The 17,639-nt window shown below is 39.7% G+C and overlaps 1 protein-coding gene across 4 annotated transcripts in view; it reads right to left on the bottom strand.

Annotated features, from left to right (window-relative positions):
- Positions 1–15,293, bottom strand: part of usp9 (ubiquitin specific peptidase 9) — a 39,194-nt gene extending 23,901 nt beyond the window's left edge. For all 4 annotated transcript variants that reach the window (XM_080038000.1, XM_080038001.1, XM_080038002.1 and 1 more), the window contains exons 1-10: positions 14,937–15,293; positions 8,952–9,223; positions 6,947–7,092; positions 6,491–6,570; positions 6,028–6,140; positions 1,821–2,039; positions 1,007–1,122; positions 638–889; positions 414–549; positions 159–311 (exon numbers count right to left, since the gene is read on the bottom strand). In XM_080038000.1, the coding sequence (XP_079894126.1) occupies positions 159–311; positions 414–549; positions 638–889; positions 1,007–1,122; positions 1,821–2,039; positions 6,028–6,140; positions 6,491–6,570; positions 6,947–7,092; positions 8,952–9,053 (1,317 nt within the window). In that variant the 5' untranslated portion in view covers positions 9,054–9,223; positions 14,937–15,293. The remainder of the gene's footprint in view (positions 1–158; positions 312–413; positions 550–637; positions 890–1,006; positions 1,123–1,820; positions 2,040–6,027; positions 6,141–6,490; positions 6,571–6,946; positions 7,093–8,951; positions 9,224–14,936) is intronic.
- Between the last annotated feature and the right edge of the window lie 2,346 nt (positions 15,294–17,639).

The following is a 17,639-nucleotide window of genomic DNA, read 5'->3' as shown; positions in this document are numbered from 1 at the left end:
GCATACTCGGACTACAAAATGGAAAATAACAATTTACATTATTTCCGTAAAGTAACACTAGGTCATTATAGAGCTGTATTAGAAAACGTAGACGTGAATATTTAAGCTAAATACTTAATAAATAAAATAACACAAAAATACTGTTACTTCCAGTGTACCTGTGCAGCCCAGATGTTGTCCAGATCCTGCATTGTAAGAGCTTTCTCTTTGATGACAAAGCGAAGGATCTTCTCCAGTTTTTCTACATACTGCGGCTGGTGCAAACTGTCCCTCAGCACAATGGACAGGATGTGGTTCTGCTGGATCCACTCCTGAGGAAGGGGAAGGAGACACAGAAAGGAGAAGTGCATTTTAAGATGCAGAGACATCTTTGATACAATAGTACAGAAGTGAAGAGCGGAGGCTGAGCTTACCGCCATGCGCTCTGCAGTCAGCCATTCCTCCTCCTCGGGGTTATGCCGATGAGTGTAGTAGGACACACTGGAGATCACTTTGTTCACTTCATTTAGTGCATTCATTTTGCCGTTAAAAGAAGAAATTTGCAATAACCTGGTGACAAAAAAAGAAGGTGTATTTGATTGACATCAAATCATATTAAATGTGAATAATGAAAACCGAGAGACCTGTTGATGCTCACCTAAGAATCATTTTTAACCTAAAAATCTCTAAATTCTTGACAGTCTCCTCCTGCCCTGGTACACGAGAAGCCAGATTCTTCAGAGACTTGATTATCATGGACAGTGCGTCGTTTTTGGCTTCATTCTTGGCCTCTTTCTTCAGCTCCTCGTCTGTGAGATTCTCTAGAAACTGAGGAACCATCTCGATGACGGGAAGGAAGTACTTCTTTACCGTGTGCAATGTGAGGAACTCGTAACACTGGCCAAAAGGTCTGGAACGCAGGGAACACAAAATGTGTTAATGACATTAACATAACACTTTGATGGCTAATGAAATGTTGTTGACATGTTGTACGATATCACAAGGTTTGATTGAGCAGCAGTCTCACTTGATAAGTGCAGCGATGATCTGGACGTTCAGTGCTTGGCCGCTCATGAAGCGATCGTGCAACATTTGAAACCCGTTTAATGTGCCAAATTTGTTTATTAAGTCCACCAACCAGCCCTGTGAATGAAACAAAACAAGGGAGAAAACATATTTACGAAGTTGCCTTAAATTTGTGGACAATGTTAGAAAGAGATTCAAGGCATTGAGTTAGAGACATAATTAGAGGGGGACCAGGAGAGACTTCAAACATCTGTACCTGGCCGGATATTTAACTCCTTTTTTTTGAGCCAATGAGAAGTTTGCATCGTAGTTTAATATTTAGGAATTTCAACCATTAAAAAAAGAGGACAGTAGCAAAATCTGACTCAATAGTTGCACAGTGGAACCCTAAGTAGTCCTGGGCCGTCTGCCAACAGAGGCAGACAGGCGAGCAGCGCTGCAGTTCTGTTCATAATGACCCCGTGCCCACGCTGGATTCATCACTCTTTCACTGTAAAATTTCTATTCCCGGGTGTATCCACCTTCTCACGTCTTATGGACTGTGAGGTCCGTATTTTAATCTATCAGGCTACTCCAGAGAGGGATTCTCTTTGTTTCATAATGGGTCTTAGGGCAAGACTAAACAATCACTTTATGGATTCTGTCTGAGAGGAAAAATTACAGGCTGACTGTCCTCTGTTGGAAGAAGGTGACCATTTTTCTGCACAACTTTTCAACACAAGATGACTTTAATTTTCAAAAGGCCTCAACCTTTAACATGCTACAAACCTTAGTCACCTGTTGATCTTACCAATACATTTGTTAAAGTTATTCACCTTAGGAGAGCGTGGGTCAGGTGGTCGGGCAAAGAGCTCATCGTCAGCCAGCTGTGCTCCAGCGGGGACGGTCTCAGAGGGCCGTGTGCCGTTGTAGATGTGGAACTTGCAGTGAGGGTTAGTGGCCATTGCCAGCAGCTCCAGTAGAGGGAACCAGTCCTGAGAGAGCTTGGCCACACACAGCTCCACCAGCCGGTGTGTGTTATTGATGATACACCTCTGTGAAACAAGGTTTGTGGGAAGAAAATAAAACAGCAACATATTAGCAATTGGACAAAGAAAGAAAACAGAAAGAAAATAGGAACTGTCATTCCTCAGGAAAGCTGTAATCCAGTCACATGCTAGTGATGATAACCTTCTATGGGCTCGGCTTGAGTATATTTTGATTTATTACAAGAACAAAAAAAGGTTCAGAAATACAGTTTCACATTACTTATTTGTGCTGAATCCCCGATCATATTCCACAGAAGAGTGCACATTTATGTCACATACTGATCTTGCCGGTGCATTAAATAGGATTGCAGAACCACTGTTTCTTGATGCCACTCAAATAAACTGAATTTAAGACGATGCCAAACCAAACAGCTGACAGCTGCGGAACTGAAGAGGTGGCTCCACTATCAAATGCACTGCAACTGCTTCCATCAAACCAAAGCTTCACCAAAAGTAAGCACTGTGTTCAAAGTACTACTTAGCATGACCACATATGCACATTAGCCAGTTACTCAGCGTTCTGTCCAAATCTTTTCTCTTATTGATTTACTCTTCTGCCAGCTCTAAATTGATTTCAGAAGCCCAGCATGTTGAAAACAGGTTTAGCATGGATGGACATTTTCCTTATAATTCAATGGATATATTTGTCACAGTAAAACCTATTTATTTGAACTCTTTGTTAAACAAATAAAAGTGTCAAGACCAGTCATATACCCTAAATAAGAATTTAAAGTTATAAGTTGAAAATGAATTAACAGCTCAACATTATTATTATGCTCTATTGGTTCTCGTTTTTGTCTTAAAGAAACTGAATGTTATAACCGACACCTTTACCTGGAAATATGAGAAATTCTATACTTATGGCTTGTGTTCAGGTACTCTTCAGTCAAACAAGCCTCGACACAGCAGCTGCTACAATCTTAGCTCCTGAAATAGACTACCTGTCAAGTTTCACGTTTTACTAATAAGACTTGCATTTGAGTGCCTTTACTGGCATCATCTACATGATTTATATGAACACTCAGATTTACACATTAACAATTAAAAAGGTCTGCCTGCTAATAATATCTTTAATAAAATGGCAACCCACTGGCCCTGACTGCTCACACATTAGAAGGACTCAGATATGAGAAATCAATATGGAACTGACTCATCACAGCATGAAAAATACACTTGAGATTAGGGCTGGGCAATAATTCGATACGATTAGTAATCGCGATTAAACTCCCGTCGATTAAGTCAATATGCGTTTGACATAAATCCTCGATATGAAAATGAAAAAAATATATATATATATGGATTTACCCAACAGCCAATCACAAAGCAGAAATAAACTCAACAGCCAGTCAGATTGCAGTTTTTGCATTTCCTGTCTAATTACATGCCCATTTCCTGGTGCAACGTGCATGTTTGAGCTTCAGCGGTAAAGCCCCTATCTCACTGGGCTGCGACTGTTTGCGACAAGTTGGAGACACAAAATAGCGACAAAATATGCCAATTTGCGACAATTTTCACTTGCAGTCTCACTGAGTTGCTACTTACGACACGTTTGCGAATGTCCTTGCCGAGAGGTCGCATTTATGTCTCACGAACGTTTGGCGAGTGTCGCACGAACGGAATGTCAGTCTCATTTTTGTCTCAAAGCAGTCGCAATTTAGTTTCATATGTCGCCAAACACTTGCCAAACCCTCGCAAAGTTGTCAAACACTCCTCGCACTTTCTGACTCGCGGAGACTAAATTGAGAAGGGTTTGCGACGCGTGCAACACACCTGCGAGGAATCTGAGACTATTTTGAGACTGATTTGTCGCACACTTTTTTTGAACATGTTCAAAATTCATGCGACAGGACTGCGCGGCTCTGCGACTCATGCGAGGAAATTGAGACCTCCGCGAACGTTTGGAGACAGTTTAGAGACTCGTTTGCGAATGCAGTCTCCAACTTGTCGCAAACAGTCGCAGCCCAGTGAGATAGGGGCTTAAGGAAAGAGGAGAGCCGTGTGTAGTGACCTCGGCAAGAGTGAAGAGAGTCTTGTGTTTAGCGAAAAATGTCGGTGCAGCACTCTGTTATAGTGCTTTTCCTCTTCATTAAATTAATCAGTGGGCTACAATCAACACTGTCTCGCTGCTACGATGACACCATAGTCAGGTAGCTGCCACAGCCAGTGCTGTTCGCTCACTGTCTCTGTCGACTCGACTCGCCCCGAGCCGTCTCTGTGCATTTACCGGAGTTGTACGCTCACAGCACGGGGGGAATATAGGCTATTGGAGCGGCCACACAGAAAGTGTGAAAATACGCGACAAGTATTAACCGCCGTCCGACCGCTGCTATCAGCAGCGCGAGCGGTGGCTGCACTAAAGGCTGCACTGTGTAGCTGCCGCGGTCAGCGCTGTTCGATCACTGGCTCGCAACACGGGGGGGAATAAATATAGGAGCGGCCACACCGAAAGTGTGAAAAGTTTTAACCGCCGTCCGACCGCTGCAGCTGCTCCTGTCTATCGTATCGTATTTTTCGGTAGTTGTACCTTATGAAAAACTATCAAAAAGAAGCAAAGCTACAGTATAACATACAGGTAGCTGTTCAGTTCAGCCTCATTAGCCTGCTGGTCTGTAAGACCATGTAGCTACAGCATGAGCATCTCCCCTACCTACAGCTGTTGTTGTACTGTATGTGTGAGTAGTAGCTTGTGATGTGCTCTGACATTCATCAAGCATCTGAGCCACAGCTCTATACACATTTAAGATTGTTGCCTCCCTGCCTGAGCAGTTAGATGTGATAGTAGTCACTCACAGATCTTTAGTTTTAAACACATTATGTTATGTAGCATAATATCTGGTTTTACAATGTTTACATTTTGCACTTTCTACTCACATTTCTACTTTTTAAAATAGCTGACATGTAAAACCAGTAATTCTCATATTCATATTTTATATCTTAAAGTTCAGTAGGCTACTTAAATGTGTCAGGGCCTTTGTTGATCCAATTGTTTACTTTTTATGTATGGTTGTGCCTCTACAAGATGTTTACATCTTACAAGATGTTTGCTGTAGCCCTGCCAAAGGAGTTTAACGTGAAAGAAGTTAGAGCTTTTATTTTTATTTACAATATTTTCAATAGGTTACAAGGCAAGCTATATTATATTGTTTAGTTAGGTGCAGTTAAAACATGTTTGTGAAGTTAAATGTTTATATTTAAATGTGATTCAATGTTCTTTTATCACAATATGCTAATAAACAACATTGTATAGTTTAACTAATGAACACTCTGGTTTCTTCAGGCTTCAGCAGTATATCGTGATTAATATCGATCAATATCGAAAAAATAATCGTGATAATATTTTTTGCCATATCGCCCAGCCCTACTTGAGATGTAACAAGAATCCAATGAATTCATAAACAGTGTGAACAGATAAGAAATCATGCATAATGTGCTAAAGGTAAAATAAAATAGTAATACAAATATTTAAAAAATCTCATTCAAAGTATTTTCAAGGGTGACAAAGACGTTTGTCTGTCTCAATGGTTCATTGTGAAAACGTTCCAGAGATCAATCTCCCCTAATACAACACAACAGCCAGCCTCAGCTACTTCAAACAAAAAGATCATTGATGACTGCTGGCTTTGCCTCTTTTCCTCAGTTCTAAGAAACTCCAACAGTAAACCCAACTTTCAGGCAGGACCCAGGTCTGAACAACGCACACGCCCAATGAGATAAGAGCAAAGTCGCCAAGGAAGATAGAGAGCCAAGGTCACAATGCTGAGTCATGCCAGCTGACAATAATATAGATTGTCAGCCCTATTATAAAACCTTTGATCGCTTCCATTTAAAACAGTATAGATAGATAGTAGTCACATCTTTGTGGGGACTGAAAGCGAGTTCAAATGAAAGGCCAAAGATGTTCATCCTTTACCAGTCTGAACATGTACAATGTACCTTCATTATACACAAAGTGCTTCAACTCAAAAATAAAAACAAAGGAACAATGAAAACTCACATGAATCTCAAACTTCCAGCCACTGACTGCCTCATCCGTCAGGATCTTTGTGAAGGAGATGGTCAGACCATCTCGGAAAAACCTCTGACATGCCTCACACTTCACATCCAGTCCTGCAAAAGAAGACATGCCTCATTTAATACCATTCATAGAAAATAGAAGACATGAATAGAATATGAAAAAGGTACAGCACCTAATGCGGGTTATTTGTTATTATTATTCTATTGTACAATTCAGACACTGTCCAGAGGGACGTCAGTTGCAGATTAAATATTTATTCTCGTTAAAAAAATTATTGCAAATAGTCAATGAATCCATTAGTCATTTGACAGTAATTGCATTTTTTTTTTAATTATTATTATCCGTCGTTCCCAGCTCTCGAATGTGAACATTTGCTGAGTCTTTGTTTTATTTGTGGTAAACAGAAAATATTACAAAACAACATCATGTATATTATTCCTACCTTTTTTACTCAGGTCTATAGCAGCTTCCAAGAGGACTTCTAACTCTCCCTTTGGCAAAACTGGAACGACCCAACGAGGCCTGAGAGAAACAAGAATGTGAATCAACAGACAATCCACAATTTGAATGTAAAATAATGGATATTGCATTGATAGTGAGTGAGTGAGTGAGTGAGTGAGTGAGTGAGGCAAATTTAAAAAAAGCCTTCATACAAAGCCATGAAAAGAAAAAAAATCAAGTCAGGTTCACGGCCACAGCCTTCATTCCCTGAGAGGATTCTTCCTTTTCAATCTTTTCACTTAAGTTAAATTCTTACAAATATACCCGTGGAATTTTACACCACCAAAACTGCTGTAGAACAATGTTTCTCTGAGCAGGTCCATGTTCTTTCTGTATAGCGTGTGCCTAATTAAAAGGTGAGTGAGGATGCAGCCTGTGTGCCAGTGTGAGTAAATACCTGTTGATCATGTCATCCAGCTTGGCTAGGTCAGTGTGAGGGAAGGCAGGCTCCTCCTCTTCCAGCTGAGGGGGTCCATCCCCCTGGCCCTGCTCATCCGGTGGACTCACTGGAGAGTTCTCATTAGATGAGTTAGGAGATGATGTCTAGAAAAGAAAAGAATCACACAATGCCTATTAATCTCTGTCCTTGTATCGCACAAATACAATTTTACGGCAATAAAAAATGTATTGCACCAAACAACGTTTTCTTGGGACATAGCAGCTTTGTCTGTTGGCTCACTGAGACTCACTGTCAATTCCTTAATAGGGACGACAGGATGCTCTTTAATTAATTTGGTTGCTCGCTAACAAGGCTTTGCAATTCCGGTGTTTCAATGTAGCACAGTGAGGCATTTTTGATCACTGGTGTACCTTGAACAAAACAAAGGATCAAAATAAGGCCTTGCTTGATACCCATCCATCAAACAGAATGATTAAAACAAGAATGATTGTATTTTTTAATGACTGCGTTTTCTTGAATACATTAATTTAAATTGTTGTTGAGTAAATACCTCATATGTAAAATATAAAACAAAATTAGAAAAACATTAAATATTTTAGTTAAATTGTTTTTAATGTGCAAGAAATAGAATCAGTTGGAAAGGACTTGTTGACCTACAAAGCAAGAGTGAAACTTAAATTGTGGTTATATACACCTGTTTCTATAGTGTTCTAAACGCATAGAAAGGCAAGGCCCACTTCTTGTATGGGGGTAGGGTTTCTATTGTTCAGGTCTACACCAAGTATACATGCATGTCGGCATAAAGAAGCAGGTGTCAATCCTGAAAGGCCTTTAAAAACAAAGCCATTGAAGTCATTATACCCATAGTATAATACAAAGAGCAATGCTCTTGGCATCTTTAGCTGATGTTAGTACGTGGGAGTACCTCTGTTACGGTGCTGTCAAAAAAAAATGTCTGAGTGTTTAAAGGGCAACAATTTGCACCTATACATGTGCATTTCAGCAAAAATGTGACCATTCCCTTATTTATTTGATTCCTTGTCTAACGACTGTGTATGAACATCAGTGGTGGTGTCAGCAGCTATGTATGAGAGCGTAAAAGAGGGATAGACATATCGGGATGGATGCATGACTGAGAAATATGAAATGTGGGGGTGTGTGGTGAAGGCTCCTTCTGCTTGGCTGACCTACATAGGCAGCTTGCCTCTCACGTCTCACCACGGCTCATCTCTAACCAACACAGGCCTGCACATGCACGCGCACAAAGACACACACACACACACCCTTTATCCATCACTCAGGAGGCTCTGTTCATTGATGCTTCGCCTTCACTCTTTCCCCCTCTTTTCCGCTCCCTCCTCCCCTCCCTTTTCGTCCCCTCTGGCATCTGTGTGGTTAGGTACGTGTAATATCTTCAATAAAAATATAACTATGCTTCAGTGTCAGGACTGACGAAAAGAGAGATGTCAAAACACTTTCTCCTCCTATATATTACAGGTTGATTTATTACATGTGTCTACCGTCAGAGAGGAAGTGGAATGCTCAGTCATTAGAAAAGAAAACTAGCAGATGGAATTGGATAAAAAGCAATAGCCAGCAGAAGGGGAGACAAAAACGAAGATGCTCAACTAGGGCTGGGCGATTTGACCTCAAATTAATAAACAATTGTTTTGTCTTTTTGCCCTCATAGTTCAATGACAAGGTTTGTAGTGTAAATGTACTCATCAATTAAAAGTGGGATTTTTCTTGTTATGCAATTTTTGCAAACAAAATAGATTTCGCCAGTAGAAAAAACTAAAATAACTTGAATCTCGTTAAGAAATATTAATTTACAGAAGGAAAAAATCTGTTATGGTCATAAATACATTGGTTAGAAGTTCTGAATGTCCATTTCAATACATTTTCAATTAATTTCCCAGCCCTCTACATTCAATGCAAAACAACAAAATATTGACAAAAAAAAGTTGTAAAGTTGAAAATGAGCAGTAGAGATGATGCTGACCTGGTTCTGTGGCAGTGGGGGTTGGCTCTGAGCATCAGGTGCCTGGCCCTGGCCCTGACTGTCATTGCCCCCCACCGGGGAGCCACGCGTAGTGGCCGTCATGCTCGCCACAGGGCAGATCTTGGCAATCTTGGCCTCTTAGGGAGCGCTGGCCAATAGGGAAATCACCACAGCCACCTCAGCTGTAGAGCAGAGGGAAGAGAGCCCGAACACGCGAGAGAGGGACACAAGCACCTGGAGATCTGGATGTGCCGCTGAGACCATTGCATAACCTGGAGGGGGTAAAGGTCAGAATTATCAGCAAGCTGGTTAAGGTACTTGTAATACACAAACAAACAGGTTAGACAGTTATAAGCTCGTACTGCAGAAATTACCAGCTAAATCAACGTGTTTTGAACTGGGCTATGTTTGATAGTTCACCCCTTTTTCTCGTAAGCTGACAAACAAAAAGTTTTATGTTCAACTAAATGTTATATGGTTTGGGATGCACCCAAATTAAAATTCTTTGCCGAAACTGAAAGTAATGGAAGACTCTGCCAAGGGTCAAATGCGTTTTTCATTTGTTTAAAATTTGACTTTTTTTTCACGCCATTGGATAAATGAAATGGTCAAAATGAGCTATTTTATTACAAAAATTAAAATTAAAAAATATTTATTTAACAATGAACATTGTTTTCTTATATTCCAGCAGACATTATAGAAACAATGCACAATATAACTTGAAATAATTAAATGTATTCAATATATATATAAAAAGTATTTGGCCATCATTGATGCATTATCACTACTTGCTGGTTGCTATATGATCGCATCATCAAAAACATCATTGTTTGGTAAAACATATTCGGTCTTTGTTCAGCCGAACACCGAAAGTGCTTTATTTTTGTCGTTTCTATTTCTGTAGCCGAACATTTGGTGCATCCTTAGTTCAGGATGCTTTAACGAGGCTTTGGAGGGCTGATACAGATTCTAATTAGATTCAGAATATCAAGTACTAATTAAAGATTTATTTCTGACTCATTACATTTTAATTACACCCAATAAAGTCAGGAGGTGCGACATCTTACATTTACAACTATTGGTATGTCTCCCAACACACCTGCATGCTTTACTAAAATTACCAGAGAAGCGTCATAGGTCAAATTATATTAATAACGGATGTGTTTATCTTTCAGTCTCAGAGACAACACTGCAGCAACTGGTGTCACGACAGGGCCTTCTAGCTTTACAATAATAAAAATGCTGCACCAAACTTGTTGCGTCTTATGTCCCATGTTCTCACAACCGTAATAATAAGCAGCCAGAACATACTACATGCCCGAAGCCATCTCTAGTCCCACTACAGTCAACAACCCCACCTCAAACCTGTTCAAGGGCAGACATACACATACAGTCTGAGGTGTATATGGTGGCAATGGAGCAGCTGTGATGTATTGTGAACTAAAAATAAATTATGATTACTGATGTCATCATGTATTCATAAGTTTTGTATCGTATCAAACTCTGATTAGTGTCTGATCAATTGATGCACCACTATTCTCCACATGCTGACTGTCACATAAAAAAGGATATACGTAAAATAAAGAAGACTTAAAAACAAAGAAAAAACCTGCGTGATTTTCTGACCTCATGTGTTCCGTGTTCCGATATCATCCATTAACTAGAGTGAGTACTATGTAATTATTACAAATAGAAAGTATAGACAAAACTAAGAAAATAAGACCAAGCCTGTATGACACCATAAGTGCCCTTTAAATGTCAGTATGACAATCAGCAAAACATGATACAGCTCACCCGTTTTGCACTTGGCCCTGTCTGATCAATAACAAATCCTGAAGATAAACATATCCTTTTTTTTTTAAAGTAGCTTCTACCTGATTTTCAGACCAAAGAGTGGCAATAGAGACCTATTTTTTGGCCAGCATCATTGTACAATGATCAAACTATGAACGAGCAGGCAATTTGAGGGATGTAGATGAGTTCCTGTCTCTTATAATGTCCAAGACTTATAACTGGAAAAAAATAAAACAATTTTTAAAATAAATGCTGGAAGACACAAATGTTCCATTATGTGTGTGTATCCATCAACCTTATTAAAATGTTTAAAACCAAGTTAATCAACTTCTGTCAGTCTTACAGTCCCTAGATATGAACACTTTCACACTTTCACACCTGATAATCCATTCATAGTTTGCTTCATTGGTTTGCACCAGATGCAAGAACGATACATCGTTTTGTTTTTCAACCGGTTTGATTTTCATTTACACCTATTGTTTCCTCTGGTCCGATGAGTTGGTGAAGAGAACCAAAATGCAGCTGTATATAAGCCACGTGAGAAAAAAAATGTCATTCATTGGTCAGATGTGTCTGGGGTGGAAGCAATAACGTAGTTCTTGGACTGCTTTACAATTGGTCAGAATGTCCATGCGGGAAAACTACAGAAAGAAACTACAGGAAGTAAATCGTCTTCCTCATAACCCAAAGCTCAGCTGGCTACGGGAACTGCTCCCGTTCTCATCACAAACAAACTTGTTCGGTCTGCTTCTAGTGCGCACCCGAGTTTCGACTGTTGTGTTCTCACCTTCGCAAATGAAACGCAGCAAAGATGGAAATGACACTGAGTTGGTTTTAATCAAACCAAACAAGGCAGGTGTGAAAGCGCCCTTAGGCTGTATGCTGGTTCAAACTCAATGTTTTACATTTGTTTTTCAATTTGAGGAAAAAAAGGGTTATACACATTTTACAGAATTGTAATGAAGCCAGAACCCGTTGCCACAGCGTGACATCATATATTGAAGGGAACATGACATGACAAAATAATAAGAAAAAAAAAATCAAGAAATCATGTAAGCTGTTCAGCTTACATGATTGACAATCACAATATAATGCCTGACCCTTTGGAAAACCAGGCTCCAAAAAGGACAAAAGCCTACTGTGTCTGCCCAGAAACCTCAATATTTTTCTAGTTGTTTCTAGCAAATTAATATATAAAGAATTGATTTCAAGTAGATTTATACAAGCATTTGCGATAAGACAACCCAAAAACTTGAACTGTAAAACTGTTGTTGGCATCTGATTCACGGCCTCCGATTCGGCAGTTACGGAGAGAGTTAAGAATTTAACTTACAGCACTGGGTGACTGATTCTTCGTTTGTTTAACCTATTAAGTCACTGTATGGCCGCTTTATTTGGACTAGATTATCTCAGAGAGTCTAATCTTTCTTAATGACAAATTTTCAGATTTGTGAAAATGCAAAGAAGGGGAGATTCCACTGATGCCAAAAAGGAAGTGAAATCTCCTATTTTGCATTTGCACAAATACAATTAAAGGTTTCAGAAATCTGAAACTGTGTTTTAAAGAGTGTTTATATGCCGCTGTAAAACTCCTTGTTGTGCAATATTTGAATGTCAACTTCATTTTTACCACTAGTATTTTTGTAGCGTTAGTATTTATATTTCATAGTTATTTTGTACAGGTGTGCTTGTTTTAGTTAGGGCAATCTTTGAGAGCCGGAGAAACGTACCGTTGATGACAATAAAGTAATTTCAGTTTCTAATAAGGTGCCTATGAAATACATATTACGCAACTATCAATACAAACTATCGCCATCAACAGCCACTCACAGCTGGTGGTTTAGTTTGTGGGGTTAACTTTCATGTTTCCTCTTAGACTTTGTTATTAAAATAAAAATAAAATAACATGAGTACATTTAGTACAGACAGACAAACATGAGCAGAAAGGGATTTATAAAAGTTACATTAAATAGGTTGTACGGCATTTTAGATGTTAACAGTCCTGGTGGAGTTCTTTTTAAGGCCAGGACACACCAGTCCGACTTGTTTCTACTTGTTCCGACTACGCAAAAAATGGGGTCGGCCGTTTCAGGAAGCTCCAGGCTTCCCGTCGCGGCCAGAGAACACACCAAACTGACTGCTGACTTTCCGTACGCTCTGTTGCTTGCGCGGGACGTAATGTCTCCATAACAGCAGGCGGCGCTAGTCTGTATTGTGGCCCGAAAAAATACGAAAGCCGGAAATGATGGGACAACTCTCTAGAGCATAAACATAGATAGAAATACGTATTTATATTTATGGACCATAAGAGCACAATTTTTAGCAGAGAGTGTCGAGCATGGTGTCGAGCAGTCAACAAGGGTTGATGCATGTGAGTACTCTCAAAACGAAACGAACAAACACATTAAAACGATGGCTAGCTGTTGTTAGCTGTTTGTGCTACCCGCCTCACTTCCGGGCTTCACTGATTCGCTAGCCCTCCACCAATCAAATTGCTCCAAATGAAAGACGGTCGGCCAGCCTGTCGCCGCCGATTGAACATGTTCAATCGGCGGCGACAGGCTCAAAACAAGCCCGACGACCTCTACGTCGGCCGACGTTACGGCACACACCAAACAGATTCGTCTCCCGACCCCCTATCGACTCTACGACGGCGATTTTCGGGCTGGTGTGTCCTGGCCTTAAGTCAGTCGTTTTAGAGTTTCAATATATAATTTAATGTCATTTTTTAAATTGGTGAATATTCGGTTCTCTTTCAGACCATTTACATTTATGGATTTAAAATGTACCAAATCAGATAAGAAAATATTTCAAATGAAAACATGGCATTTATCGTAATAATTTCCTTCATGTTGTAAAAATATACAATGTGTTTTGTAATTGTATTTTAAGGCCACACACCACATGAAAAACATCCTCATCAATAAAACAAAACAATCTGACATAAAAAAAAAACTCGTAAGTCAAATGCACAACCATATCTGTGAATAACAACAAAATATACAGGATCAAGGAAGATCAAATTAATATTTCTTTAAAAGTTGGTTTGTCTGGTAGATGAAATGGACAATTTTAAAATACACTTCATTTACTTTATTACTGGCCGAATATTTCTTATAATAGATCCAGATCAAATACCAATTAATATTATAAAAGTGATTATTCAAATAGTGTTTGCACCGAGCAATAGTGGGGCAATGTGTCAAATGCTAACTGACTATCCTTAGGTTAGCCTGCGGGGCGAAGATCCGCCCAGCAGACAGCGGAGCAGCGACGGGCCTTGTCGTCCAGAGACAAGCAGGCCTCATTATTCGGTCGGGCCTGACATTACACTTGCCCATAAAACCTTTAACTACACAGCGGTCGAGCTTAAGCATACACATAGCTCGCTTAATAACTAAAATACTCATCGATTTAACACCATTTCCCTCAACCAACCTAGTTATTGTTGTAACGCCTGTTACAACTAGCATCGGTCGAGCTCGCGTGCTAACGAGCGGCGATCCAGATAAACAGTTAACGTTAGCTAGCCGTTAGCTTAAGTGCATTCAATAAAAAGGTGCATCCAGCTAACGTTACCGTTTCTATATTGACAAGCGGCTTTTCTGGCATGACTTGACAACTAACTAGTCCCCCATCTATAAATCTAAACCCCCTGCGATCAATATTAACGTCACTTTGCAGCGATTTCACCGTTCAGACACAAGTTAACCTAGCTAGCTATTTCAGATAACGTAAAATATGATAATGACAGTGGAGGCGACTATTTCCTGAAATGTAGTGTTTAATGCACTGACCTGTAAGTTATAACTTAGCTAAAACAAACTAAAAAAAGATAACATCTCAAACACCCAGGCGATAGAAAATATTACCAGCAGTATGGTATTGATACATGTAGTGTTAAAGAAATGTGAGTGGAGGAAAACCAAATTGGACTAACTTGTAAACATTAGACGTTTAAAAGGAAAATGTTCCTTCACGGTGTGTAGACAGCGCCGAGGTAGCTAGCGCTAGCGGGCAAGGCTAATCAGTCTACACGTACTGTTAAGGACCATATATTGCGGTTAAATCGCATTGACATTGGCAAAGATGCAATTAGTAACACCTTACAAAGAAAATAACGCCAGAAAATGTGTAACACAGGTAACCTTATTGCAGTAAATGTACCGAGCTAGTTAGCTAACAACTCACCAGGAATTTGATATGACTTCCCCCTCTATGCACGGGCTACGTCCAGCCTTCAACGATTGGTGTCGTCGTATATTACATAAACGTGACAGTTTCGCAGGACACAAACCTGTTACTAGAAAGATCTAAATTCCTATGTTTTTCCCACTCTGCTTCTGGGTGTTTTTCCTGCGTCACCGGCCCCCCTAACTCTATCTAGTCCGGTTTCTGGGTGCTTGTCACTTCGGTCCCAGCAGTCACTCACAACCAACTTGAATCAGTTCAACATGGCGGAAGCGCAGTCGGACACAAATGCTCAGTAAAAAAAAAAAAAAAAAGAACAGGCCGGACCACTGTGTAATCTCCCAAAAATATTCGGCGTTGTCTGTGTGCTACTTGTGCACCGCAACCGAAAGCAGCTCAGCAAACACAACAGCCGTTGAATGTAAAAGGGGCATAAATCCTCCTCTCAATTTCTGATAAATGACTCCGGCTCCAGCGGAGGATGTGGAATCCGTAGTTTGTTTAAAACCAGGCAAAAAAAAAACTAAAAAAACACGAGCAACCTGACGCACTTGACTATATCGCCTCCTATCGCATGGGGTGGTCATAAATTAACAGGTAGGTAATTTTTATGAAAAATAAAATAAAAAATATATATAGCCTATATCTGAACCATAAATAGCCAATATATAAAATCTGAACGCAAGCATCTGTTCCAACATATGTCTGTCTTGTAGTCCAAAAACAAAACATTGTTGGCATTGTATTCATAAATCTAAAAACAAGGCTTCGATCGGTAGGCTATTAAAATGTCTTAACTCAATATTTTAGAAGTCTAACAATGCACACAGACTGACAAAATAATTGGTAGCCTAGCATCAAATTGTCTGAAAATGCCTCTCACATTAATATACAACAGATCAGCATGTTTCGACATTGGAGTGCTCCATGCCATGGCACAGTATTTTCTTTAAATGATTATTATTATTAACAGTGACACATAAACTGACACTTCAGCACTTGTAAATGTTTTATGTGAGAGTCAAACAAGTGTCAAAAATATTTGTAGGCTATTTACCTCTAACTTGTCCAAATGTATGCACTTGATTTACTCAGTTGCATTACAGGGATAAACCTCACTGAATGTCTACTGATACTTACTCACATTTGAATTGATTAGCAATCGGGTGGTTTGTGTGCTGCAACATAATTATCCAACAAAGATACAACACAACAAACAAAAGCATCAAACTGCGACACCTTTCTTCTGCCATACCCAATGTGGTATGTGCCTATAAATGCACAATACTATACCACACCTTTGGAAGCCTGTAGGGAACAATATGAGCCCCTTTCAGATGGGAATCTGTGGCTTAGTGGCTGTTAAAATACAGCTTTGTGGTTCATGACGCTTTAGTCTTGAACAAATACTGCTATGGGTGTATTTGTTCAAGACTATTTCGAGGTAAAACAATTCAGTAAATGAGAGAACAAAAAATTAAGAACAAATGGTTATGTGTGAATAATATGGCTGTGTTTTCCATCTGTTTGCATATAATTTGTGTTGCAATGTAGAGTTATACTCCTCAAATGATTCTGAGACAGCAAACATTTGACCAATCGCTACTATTAAGTAATCCAATAAATGAGTCACTTAGCCCAGCTCCCGTCTTTGTACTCTGACTGTGATTCACTTTCGTCTAAGTAGGAGCTTGAAATACATATTGTAATCGTTTCTCCTTCTGAGGGGTTGCCTTTAAGTGGGGAGGTAAATACAGATATGCTTTGACCCATAATCAAAACCACATAGAAACTGAAATAATGTATTAATTATATTCAGACTGCCTAACCCATTAATATGTCTGTTGAATTTAACCGTTTTACAGAGTTTTTTTAACTCTAAATAACAGTGTGAATGGTGTGCTTGAGCTTTTACTCTTGTGTGTATGCATAGACGGATTATGAAATAATGGGCCCCTGGGCACAGATTCTTAAAGGGCCCCCCACTCGTCCCTATCCAGTCAGGTACACTGACTTTTCCACACAGATACAAACATTAATGGCAAAAACATATTAAGGAAGTCAGTGTTTCCCACAGGATTTTGGGGTACTGTTGGAGGGACCCTGTACCTTGTTGGGGAGTCCGGGGGCATGCCCCCCCGGAATTTTTTTTACCTTTTTAAAGTAAAATGCATCAATCTGGTGCACTTTGAGAGGAAATTTTAGAGGCTACATTATTTTTCAGATTTTTCTTAAACAGGCAGCACTCTTTACTCTGCAACTGTAAAAACAGTACAGTAGATTGGTCTGCAGACCCATGTTCTATGTTGATGGAGGGGCCCATTTCAACAGATAAAGGGTGGATAGCTACTTTTTATGAACTATTTAGAATTCACACATAGAAAGCTTATTTCTGTATGTGTGAGAGGGCCTCCAAGGCCCCTCATGAAGCCCCTTAGACAGAGCTACTAATGCTGTTGTTTTTAACTCGCTTTTGTATTTGTCCCCTACTAGTTGAGGGGCCCATGATGATTTCTATCTTGTTACATTTTAATGAGTATCCTTATACTGTATTTAGGCTATTCCTTTTTGGACCCTGTTATTGACATTAGTGACTGAGCTCTTTGACTATGCAACATGAAAAGTTACTATCAGTATCTCTGGCTAAGGGCCCCCCTGAGCCCTTGGGCCCCTGGGCCTGTGCCCGGTGTGCCCGTGCAGTAA

This window comes from Ammodytes marinus (genome assembly GCF_949987685.1).
Source record: "Ammodytes marinus genome assembly, chromosome: 12".
Taxonomy (NCBI): Eukaryota; Metazoa; Chordata; class Actinopteri; order Uranoscopiformes; family Ammodytidae; genus Ammodytes; species Ammodytes marinus.
The sequence above is the reverse complement of the archived record's forward strand: the minus strand, read 5'-3'. Positions and strand labels throughout refer to the sequence as shown.